Source organism: Dysidea avara, chromosome 13 (genome assembly GCF_963678975.1).
Source record: "Dysidea avara chromosome 13, odDysAvar1.4, whole genome shotgun sequence".
Lineage (NCBI taxonomy): Eukaryota > Metazoa > Porifera > Demospongiae > Dictyoceratida > Dysideidae > Dysidea > Dysidea avara.
This window is the reverse complement of record NC_089284.1, coordinates 6,598,652-6,610,536: the sequence shown is the minus strand read 5'-3', so window position 1 is coordinate 6,610,536 and position 11,885 is coordinate 6,598,652. Positions and strand designations below refer to the sequence as shown.

Genomic DNA, 11,885 nt, shown 5'->3' with positions numbered 1-11,885 from the left:
TAGTTGTAACATGCTAATTGTGTTTTTTGTCTTTTACAAGTGTTATTAGTGATAGCCAACCAGCTTGTGGTGGCACAAACTTAAGGTGGTAATGGGTGACAGTTTTGCATGCATCACGTGTAAAAGTAGTAGTATGGTGTGGGAGCACTAATCGGATGCTATTGCTCAAACTTACGTGAAGTATTCTACGAGAAAGGCGCTACCTCCTGGTGAAACTTCGAGGTTGATAGCTACTACTTTCCTGGAGATATTTATGAGGTAGCTAGTAAAGTATAAACTGTCGCCCTTGCCAACTGCTTAGTTTCAACTTTTTAAGTTCAGGTGTACAAACGTTTTTCAGCAGCAAAAATCACAAAGATAAAAATATTTCGAGGGGAAAATTTTCCACTGATTTCATGGTTTTGGGGGTTGCCAGCAAAAATTTTATCTCAGCTTGAAATATATATAAAGGTAACTGATTGCTCTTTAATGTTCAACCTCGGAAAATTTGCCCTTCGAAATATTTAGGTAAATGCTGCATTTGTAAATAACTGCTTGTTTTAGTTGTAGTTATGTATTTTTAAACAAGTTTTTTTAATGATTAACACCTTATCATGGAGAAAACTATAACGCAAATTGTGACGTCACGTGAACTGACAATATCTTTTGATTGTGGGCTTGATATCGTAATGGAGGCGTCAGAAAAGCTTGAGAGTCTTTCGCTGGTGTCGAAGATATGTACAGAATTGGAGAACCATCTGGGAATCAACGACAAAGATCTAGCGGAATTTATAATCCACCTCGCTGACAAATGCAGTACCGTTGAGAAATTCCAGAAAAGTTGGCAGAAAATGGAGCGGCAGACTCCCGATTCATTTGCCAATAATTTACTGAGGATAGTTCATATGTTGAAGCTTCCGAAGAGTAAACGCAAGAAGACTACAAAGGAAGAAGAACCAGAAGAGGTGAAACGTGTTAAGAAAGAGGTGGCTGCTAAGAGAGCCAAGTTTCCTGGACTCAGTGGACTGTGTAACCCTAATCCGGATGAGACTGAGAAGTTGTTAGTTGACTCTGATGATGATGACACAAGTGCTGCTAGTTCAAGAGGTGTCCAACGTATGAGTTCACCAGAGAAGTGGGAGATCAAGCAGTTGATCGCAGCTGGTGTACTGGACATCACTGTCTACCCAGGCTTCAATGAGAGCACTGGAGTACTACTAGCTGAAGAAGATCCTGGGTCTGACGAAGATGTTGAAATTGAACTAGTAGAAGATGAGCCAGCTTTCTTACGAGGTCAAACAAAGGTATCAATGTACCTTATCCTGTGAAGATTGTGAAGAATCCTGATGGGTCTCTACAGAAAGCAGCCATGACACAAAGTGCTCTGGCTAAGGAGAGAAGAGAAATGAGAAAGGCACAACGTGAAGCAGAAATGGACAATATTCCAACGGACATTGGAAAAACCTGGATTGATCCAATGACAGCAGATGATCGGTTTCTGGCTGCAGACTTCAAAGGCAATTTAGGTCTTCAACCAGATGTTCCTGAATGGAAGAAATGTGCCTTTGGTGGCAACAAAGTGTCTTATGGCAAGAAGACAAAACTGTCTTTGCTAGAGCAGAGACAAGCTCTGCCCATCTACAAGCTTCGTGCTCAGTTGGTACAAGCTATCATGGACAATCAGATATTGATAGTAATTGGTGATACTGGTAGTGGTAAGACTACACAGATTACACAGTACGTGGCTGAGGAGGGCCTCGCTGCAAGAGGAAAGATTGGCTGTACCCAACCTCGTCGTGTGGCCACCATGTCTGTTGCTAAGAGAGTGTCTGAAGAATTTTGCTGTCGTCTAGGCCAAGAAGTTGGGTACACAATACGTTTTGAGGACTGTACTAGTCTAGAGACAGTGATCAAGTACATGACAGATGGAATGTTGTTGAGGGAATGTCTGGTTGATTCCGACCTCAAACAGTATTCAGTAGTGATGTTGGATGAGGCCCATGAGAGGACCATACACACTGATGTGTTATTTGGACTGCTAAAGAAGGCTGTTAAGAAGAGACCAGATTTGAAGTTGATAGTCACATCAGCCACTCTGGACTCTGTCAAGTTCTCACATTATTTCTTTGAAGCACCGATATTCACTATTCCTGGGAGAACCTATCCAGTTGACATTCTCTACACTAAGGAGGCAGAGGTGGACTATCTTGATGCCTCATTGATCTCAGTGATGCAAATACACCTTACTGAACCACCTGGTGACATCTTGTTGTTCTTGACTGGACAAGAAGAAATTGACACATCATGTGAAATCCTCTATGAGAGGATGAAGTCACTTGGACCAGAAGTTCCAGAGCTGATCATCCTTCCAGTGTACAGTGCCCTTCCCAGTGAGATGCAGACTAGAATATTTGAACCAGCTCCCCCTGGCAGTAGGAAGGTGGTGATAGCCACTAACATAGCAGAGACCTCTCTCACTATTGATGGTATATATTATGTAGTGGACCCGGGATTTGTGAAGCAGAAGGTGTACAACACTAAGTGTGGACTTGATGCCTTAGTGATCACCCCTATATCACAAGCACAAGCCAAGCAAAGATCTGGCAGAGCTGGTAGGATTGGTCCTGGTAAGTGTTACAGGCTGTATACAGAGAGGGCATATCAGGACGAGATGTTTCCCACAGCTGTTCCAGAGATACAACGTACTAACTTAGCTAGTGCAGTGTTGTCACTGAAGGCCATGGGGATCAATGACTTGTTATCATTTGACTTCATGGATTCTCCACCCATGGAGACACTGATAATGGCTATGGAACAACTACATTCACTCAGTGCATATGATGATGAAGGACTGCTAACTAGAATAGGCAAAAGGATGGCAGAGTTTCCCCTGGAGCCTCAGTTGTGTAAGACGCTAATTAAAAGTGTACATTTGGGCTGTAGTGTTGAAGTGCTCACCATTGTATCAATGTTATCAGTACAGAATGTGTTCTATCGACCAATGGATGAACAATCTATTGCTGACCAGAGGAAGACAAAATTTCATCAGCTAGAAGGAGATCACATGACCTTGTTAGCAGTATACAATGCATGGAGGAACAACAAGTTCTCCAACCAATGGTGCTTTGAGAACTTCATACAAGCAAGATCTCTACGAAGAGCACAAGATATACGCAAGCAAATGCTTGGGATTATGGATCGGCACAAGTTGGATGTGGTATCATGTGGGAAGGATGTGTCTAAGGTACAGAGGGCAATATGTTCAGGATTCTTCCGGAATGCAGCCTGCAAGGATCCGCAGGAAGGTTTGTACATCCATCAAGTGCCCTGTTTAACAGGCAACCTGACTGGGTTCTCTATCATGAGCTGGTGTTGACCACTAAAGAATACACGAAGGAGGTAATGCCAATAGATCCCAAGTGGCTCATAGAATTTGCACCGGCACTCTTTAAGTTTGGTGATCATGCGAAACTCAAGAAACAAGAATGTATTCAACCACTGTATAACAGATATGAAGAAGCAAATGCTTGGAGAATTTCAAAGCAAAAATCAGAAAATAACTAAATTTGTATAATGTAAACAATACACCATGTCATGATGTTTTTAACAAAAAAGTTTTTAAAAAATGTCATGTATAACTGACTTATATCCAAGTAAAGACTGCAGGTACTTTGATGTATGCATGTGTCTGGTGTCAATAATGGAGAGATTTAAGATATTCTAACTAAGAGTGCTGTCACGTAGTTGGCTCATATTGACTGCATCTGCACGTATATATACTAGTGTAAAAATAATTCTAAACAGTTAAAATATGGGAATAGAGATAGCTGAAAAAACCAAAGAAACAAAGCCAGCATGTTAAACACACAGATCTCTATTCAGACTCGATGAATATGGTAGAGACTATGGGGTCAATAAGTGCATAAATGTATACCACTTGAATTTAGTCATGGCAACTACATAATAATGGGGGGTGTTATGTGGTACTCTTCAAACTTGTATACTTATCCAATGACCATCAGATATGGCATGTATACCATTCATTGAGTCCAAATAGATGCTTAACATGTTGGCTAGTTTGACTCTTGTTTCTTTGGTTTCTTCAGTGATCTCTATTCCCATATGTTAAATTTTTGAAAGTTGTTTTTACACTAGTTTATAATACCTTTTATTTTATGGATAGCAGACTTAGGGGAAGTCAAGGGGGCTTTTGACCCTCTCCTGCTGTATAGCTATGTCATAAAAATCTCATTCAGTGATGTTTTATCTTTCTATTTGTGACTTTTAGCTATATGCTACCAATGTCTATCATGTAAATACTGTAGGCAAACCTTATACTAATTAAAACCCACAATTAAATATATTTGAGTCTAAGATAAAGTACACAGTAGTAACTAGTTGTGTGTGATATTAGGATTTTGGTTTCAGTACAATATCAATGTGAAATATTGAAATTTCGATACTTTTTTGAATTTTTTCTTTGATTAGATTTTGGTTTCGGTACGATATCAATATGAAATTTCGATACTTTTTGAATTTTTTCTTTGATTAATTGCATGGGCAGCCAATATTTACAATTGTGCTTTAAATTTGTGATGAAGCTAATAACAAGTCTGGAAACTGGTAGACGCTTTTTAAAATGGCTAAACTGTACAGAACTGAGCTTCATTTCTACTGTGATTGCACAATCAAGCACCATGCAAAAGTTGTAAATTATCAAAATATTACTCGATATATTGAAGATTGTAGCAAAATATTGACTATACGATAAATATTGATATCAGTTATAAAAATATTGAGATTTGATATGATATCGATATTGAAAAAAATTATTGCAATGTCGATAATTTTTCGGTGTATTACACATCACTAGTACACAGCTAGATGAGTGTGTAATCAAACAAATGTATGCAATTATACCTAATTTCTTAATACTTTGCTTTGGTCATTGTCAAAATAGCTAGCTAATCACCAAAATCTGTAAAATGTATATAATATATATAAACCTTTCAGTGTTCAGGATTTGTCAGTATTTTCAAGAGAACTGTTTAGAACATCCTGTCTAGCTACTGGCTACTACTGAATTAAGTGCATAGGTGTGTCTTGTGCAAATAACTATTGTACAAGGCTGTATAACAGGGACAAATCCAGAAGGGTTTCTGAGGCTTCCACAAACTGGTTGAGTATATTCAAAATTGATTTTACATTGATATGCAAAAGGAATCAAAGGCTCAGAGATTAAAATATAGAGCAGTAAATTATCCTAATAGAACAGTTAATTTTAAACGTTACTTGGTGTACCTGTACCGACACAGTAATAGTAGTCTAAAATCATATCTCAGAGTGGTTAAGTCCTGAAATTACTCCTGGGATATACCCCTGGACCCCCAGAATGGCTTCCATGTCTGCTGTATGCTTCAAACTTCACATAGCTCCACCTCTTAACTCTTTACCTTGCTCCTGATACTGTGCCAGTATGCAGAAGCAAGCATCAGCAGTCTATTCCCTAACATGTGTTTAATATCTTTTAGAAAGCTTTTTGGTGAAAATTGTTACCAGACTCAATCTCAGAATACATAATTTTCAAAATTCTCACCCCAGACCCCCTAGATTCAACTGATTAAAATATGAATACTCTAATAGAACTATAGCTGTCAACCACATCCAACACACTACTACTTTTTGGAAAACGACCAGTATGCAACCTCAATTGCAAATTAAACCTTTTTTGACCTGTACATTGCTATCTTAGAATTGTGCCATGCATCCTCAACTATCCTGCCACAATAACTAAAATATATCCCTTTAAGTTACCAAACTTTCAGAAGAAATTCCCACAGTGTGAACGAGTTAAACCTACCTTAAGTGATTGTAAATGGGGGGATATTGTTCTCCCCTGGTGAAAAATCTCTTGATATTGCATGCTGGCTATACAGGTGCATTTTAAACTTTAGCATCATTTCAAGCTAATCGTACAGTACAATAGTACTGCATAATAGGGATCATGGAGGTTTGTCACACCCCTGTAGTCTAAACACCGTGTGCATGTATGTTCTTGCACAGTGCATGGTATAGCAGAGCAGCTTGTCTCTATTATATAGTTGGTGGTACACTTCACTCTTTAGTATATTTGTAGCTATGTAACAATTAGTATATGATGCAAAACATGGAAGCTGCAGCTGCAACTATACTGGTACACAATATACTGTTGTAGCTAACTATGATTAGTTCCAGGTATACATAGTAGTACACATATGCAAATGTGCACATATATACAGTGTTGGGAAAGTTACTTTGTTAAAGTAACTAGTTACATATTACTTGCAAATGAACTATTTAGTTACAGTTACATATTACCCAAAAAATAAAGTAACTATAATAATATTACATATTATATTACTTTGTGTCCACAGCCTTAAGCTGTCACGTGTGAAACTATCACCTTATCACGTGACATGATTGCGTTGTTGGGCAATGTGCAAATCTTGGTTATAAGTAAGAAGCTGGTGAATAAGCTTCATTCAGTAGGCTTCATTACTTCGTTGTGGCTAAGCGTTACTCAGTGGATTACTAACGAGATTAGTAACTTTGTTACTTGTAGTAATAGCATTATGTAATATTAGACTCGTTACAGTAACTATATTACTTAGGTAACGCGTTACATTTGTAAGTAAAGTAACTTGAGTTATATTACCTGTTTTTCTGCGTATTTCGTTATATTACTTAGTTACCACAAAAGTAATAATATTACGTAACATGTTACATAAGTAACGCGCTACTTCCAACACTGCATATATATATATATAAATACATTGCTAATATACATAATAACAAATATTATAGTTTATACTCATAAACAAAATCAACTATTGCATGACTAGTGTTTTCAGCAGGCCAAAGTTAGGTTGACCCCATCCTGATGCTGGATCCCAACCTGTTGTAGCTTTGAACCCATCACATGATCGTGAACTGCCTCTGTTATCTCCTTCATTGATATCAATGAAACCTTGACCCATCAATTTACCATACAGTAATGGATTCACGAAGCCAAGTGTTGGTTGGTTGTTGTTCAGACGGACATCGTTAAGGAGTGACACAACTCCAGCAAAAGTCGGAGCAGCACAACTCGTACCAGCTACATGTATCTCAACATCTCGGTAATAAATAGCGAAGTCTACAGCATATGCACTCACATCAGGATAGGCACGTCCAGTCTGATTGAAGTATTTTGTAGAAGGAGCAGCTTCACTGGATAAATATTTTTGTACAGCTTGTTTTTGATAGTCTGGCATTGGTTGTTTGTCAGAGAATCCACCCCCACCCATGTTCCACACTTGGTGAATGCCTGATGTTCCCCCTACTGTAGTGAGATATGGACTACTAGCTGGCCAGTTAGGATAGTATTTGATTAACCCAGAAGGACTTCTCTTGCACTGTACTCCACTATCTCCTGATGCAACCAAGACAGTTCTTCCAGATACTCCAAACTTTTGCAGTTCAGTATTCATACGGTCAATGTATTCCTGAGGAATGCTATTCTCGTGATCCCCATAACTGACAGAATGAACCCAAGGAGAATCTGTAGTGTTCACCTGTAGTGTGATCCATGACAAGAAATCCTCCTGATCACCATTGGAATATGTAGAAGTTGAGATAAACCAAGTATCTACATTGCGGCCTACACAAGTACAAAATTTTATTAAAAAGCAATTGATAACTGCATTATTGACTATAATTATTTTGTCATGTAGATATCAGTTCTGCATGATGGTTGATTTATAAAACTGTTTAGGAAGTGATTTTCATATTCACAGCTGTATAATGTGCATGCAAAATTTTCATTAAAAGTATCAAGAATTTTCAAGCTGTCAGCTTAGCTTTTTTGGACAAATTATTAGTCGACTGAAGCGACAAAAAATGAAATTGTAAATCAGCAACCATGAAATTCATCATAAAGTTTAAGACCTTTGGGAATACACAATCAGTGTTCTGCACATGGGGATTACTGTATCATATGACAAACTTGGTTTCTTGTTTTGTATGTATATATCACCTGCCATCATGTGTATGCACTTTCAATGTTGACCACCATTTACAGCAAAGAAAATTTCTTCCTGCTACATGAAAAGCTAGTAAACATAAGTGTTATAGCTTTTACAATTCCTTTGGCATGCAGCCTACTGTTGCTGAAATACTGATGCCTCAATACCACATTGTGATCCAACCCATATCAAATTTAAGGAAGTGCATGGTTGATGAGATGAAAGGAATCAAGTTTGCCTGACTTTTAGACTAACTATTAGAGTCAATCAATCAAGACACACGCGGTAGTGTGTCGTACGGCCCAAGAAGCCGGCGCGCCACACCGTGAGTATATTAACAGGAAGAAAGTAAACGTGAGTTTCACACCTTTGTAGCTCCGTGATCCCTTATCCGATTGAAACCCAATTTGCTGCACAAGTGCCCGCGCGGTAGGGGAGTCCACATTCCAAATTTTAGGAAAATCGCTCCGGCCATTTCCGAGATACGAGCGGCCAAAGTTTGGGTTGTTTTTTTTCTTCGTTTTTTTTCTTCTATATACTTTTTCTTTTCTCACACTTTGCAAAATCCGCCACACAACACGAATGCGTGCTCCAATCGGGCTGAAATTTGGCACACTTCAAGGGCTCATTAAGGCGGATCTCAGTACTAACTTTGGTAGGAATCCGATGAACATTCGCGGAGTTATGACCGATTATTCGTGTAAAAATAGGTCAAAGGTCTGTCACGCCTACAGGGTAAACTCCTTGAAGGAATGAGTTGAAAATTGCTATGTAGATGGAATAATCATCGTAGGAGTGCTTTTTTGTGGTTTGAAAAGAATCGAGATAAAGGCCATCGAGATAAAGGCCATCGAGATATGACACAAAACCCAACTTGTGTCACAATTATGCGATCGATTTTTATGAATAAATAAACCTTTAGTTTTCACGCCTGCCAGGCAAACCGCTTAGAGTAATGAACTGAAAATCGGTGTGTAGCTGGAATAATCATCATAGAAAGTCGTTGCAGTAGTACAGAAGAATCGGATTAAAAACCACTGAGTTATGATTCGAAAGCCAACTACGTGTAGCAGATGCGAGATCGAGATACTCTAATAGAACAGTCACCCTAATAGAGCATTCAGCTACGTTTATAACTTAATCCATTATAGAAATATATTACATTGCAAGTTATTCTGTAGGGAGTTCAGCTACAAACAGTTAATCTTATAGATAATTCTGCTACAAGCAAGTCACCCTGTAGAGAGTTCAGCTACGAAAAGATCACCCTGTAGAGAGTTCAACTAGAAGTAGTCACCTTGTAGAGAGTTCAGCTACAAAGAAACCACCATGTAGAGAGTTTAGCTGCAAACAAATCACCCTGTAGAGAATTCAGCTACAAACCTGTAGAGATATCACCTAGATACAAGTTACCCTATAGGGATCAGCTAGAAACAAATCACCCTGCATAAATATGTGTTGGAAACAAATCACCATGTAGAGAATTCAGTTAGAAACAAGTCACTCTGAAAAGAGTTCAGCTACAAACAATGAGAGTTTCAGCTACAGTTCAGTTATGCATAAGAAGTCACCTTATTACCTACAGTATGTGATTAGCTATCATGCATTGTTAAATATAGAAATATTTTTAATCAGACAAAAAACTGTACACAAAATTTCTTCCTTTGTTTCACAATTCGCAGAAAAGAAAAAAAAAACAAGTTAAAATGAAACACCAAAGCCAGTTTATGGCTGGCTTTGTGGCTTGCAATACAAAAAGAAGTGATATCTAAACCAAAACAGCCAAGCTGTAAAAAAGAGTGCGGCCCTCAAAAAGGCCAGGATGAAAAAGATGTGAAATCCAAGGTGGCAGCCAAGAAATGGCTGTGATGGTAGGGTAATGGCAAAAATTTTAATTACGACAATTCAGGTGAATTTGGTGCCGAATCCTAGTGGAGGAGACAATGCAAATTCACCTGAATTGCTGTAATTAAAATTTTTGCCATTAACTTACGATCACAGCCATTTCTTGGCCGCCACCTTGGATTTCGCATCTTTATTCATCCTGGCCTTTTTGAGGGTCGCACTCTTTTTTTACAGCTTGGCTGTTTTGGTTTAGATTATTTTAGCAACATTATATGTAACATCTATATATTCTAGCAAGAGTTTATAATGGTGTAAACTCTTGATTCTAGCTAGCTATATCTTTGTAATACAAGATTACCGATAGCAGAAATGTATTCCACATCAAGATCAGCTTCTATTCCCACTTTTGTCACTTTGTTTTCACCTACAATTTTCACAATTGGCTTAACTGGTAATTTATTGGCCTTTTGAAAATCCTCCAAATCAACTGGGTTAAAGTACTGCTTAAGAAATCCTGCAACAGCTTGTGAGTTCTTAGTACTACTTGCAGTGTAGTCAGAGATGTTATATTCTGAGTCAAGAAACTTGGGATTAACGTTTAACTGTGGATTAGCTGACTTATGAGTTTTAACCTTGTTGGCACGTGGGAGCTCACTGATACCGGATACAAAGTCCACGTGATCCTTAAGGGGAGGTGGTGTGGTATATTCTGGTGACTTAACAATTGTTACTCTACCATCAGTGAACTGGTAGAAATCTGCACTAAATAATCCTTCTGCTATACTCACTGGTATCTTCACTATGGCAAAGTCTTTACCAATTGTGTAGCGTAACGTGCTCAAATCAACGCCACTGCGCTTTAATGCATTCTCAACAGCTGTGACAGATTCCTCCTTTCCATGAACGTATTTCGCTATTTCATCAAAGTTCATGTAATTCCCGTATTCCTTAGAGAAGGGATCAGACACGAGCCATAACTTCTTCTCTAACCATTCCTTGTTAGTCTGACAAATTGCAAAGGTCACTTCTAGTTGATGATCACCACTTGGCTTCCCCAAACGTTTCCAATCCACTTGATACAAAGAGCGCTGCTCATTCATTGGCAAGGCATTGCTGATCACAACTAATGCAGTGAATAGCACTGTAAGGCAAACAAACACGCCGTTCATCATCAATTATACAAAGCAGCCACACCCGCGAAAATGTCACGTGAAAATGTGTGCCTGCGCATGCGCAAAATTCGCAAACAGTGATGATTCTAACAGTATTTCAGCTTGTATATATATATATTCAAGTGGCCTGCACACAGCACATGGGGGGGGAGTTGAATTAAGTCCCAGAACACTGGTCAGTATTAAAGATGGAAATAGAGCAGTCACCCCACTGAATTATGCATAGCAAGCATATAAATAAAACTATACAAAATCTCTTTCAAATTTCCTAGGTAGTACCCCATACCTCTTTTAGATTAATTTGCAGTCTCACACTAAAGGTGCATGATCTTTAACTTTCTACATAATTATAGCCTATATTGATGTTATAGGCCCTGGAATCAAAAAAGTATAGAATCCTGGATTCACAGCTGTTTGCATGGACCATTAATTACTAAATGATATGCCATGTACATACGGATTTGTTCTGGCTAATCAGCTACCTCGTATGCCAGCTGATGACACAATCTTTATTTGTATTAGTGATTCTATTATCTCAACATTGATTCTTTCTGAGCATCTACAACTTGGCTGTTCACATCACCACGTCACTTTGCAAGTTAATTCATGCATCACAACATTGGTTGTGCATTACTACCCAATTAAGTTTATAAAGTATTACCCAACGTTCTGCCACTATAATTGCCATCCTCATAGGGATCCTACTATATTATTAAATTGGACTGCAGCATTCATATACGTACCTACTCACTTTGCCGCCCTACAGAAACGTATTTTCTTTTCCACATAAGTCCTTTTGTTATAGCACCTCACTGTGGTGCAATATCTACTTCCTGTCCAATTCAAA

The 11,885-nt window shown here is 38.4% G+C and overlaps 1 protein-coding gene and 1 pseudogene across 1 annotated transcript; one reads left to right on the top strand and one right to left on the bottom strand.

Annotated features, from left to right (window-relative positions):
• The first annotated feature begins 533 nt into the window (after positions 1 to 533).
• LOC136243470 (ATP-dependent RNA helicase DHX8 pseudogene) lies at positions 534 to 3,569 on the top strand (annotated as a pseudogene).
• A 3,149-nt stretch (positions 3,570 to 6,718) lies between these two features.
• On the bottom strand, positions 6,719 to 11,067 carry LOC136242684 (tripeptidyl-peptidase 1-like). The gene is made up of 2 exons (XM_066034127.1): positions 10,225 to 11,067; positions 6,719 to 7,657 (listed from the first exon to the last, which is right to left on the bottom strand). The coding sequence occupies exons 1-2, from the start codon at positions 11,036 to 11,038 to the stop codon at positions 6,846 to 6,848; spliced, it is 1,626 nt and encodes a 541-aa protein (XP_065890199.1). The 5' UTR covers positions 11,039 to 11,067; the 3' UTR covers positions 6,719 to 6,845.
• Positions 11,068 to 11,885: the final 818 nt, after the last annotated feature.

What these genes read in the sequence shown, in the direction of transcription:
- LOC136242684 (XM_066034127.1), bottom strand. Translation starts at nt 11,038, where the DNA reads ATGATGAACGGCGTGTTTGTTTGCCTTACAGTGCTATTCACTGCATTA. An exon ending in GGAATACATTTCTGCTATCG is followed by an intron (nt 7,658 to 10,224) that starts GTAATCTTGTAT and finishes GTACTTGTGTAG; the next exon opens with GCCGCAATGTAGATACTTGG.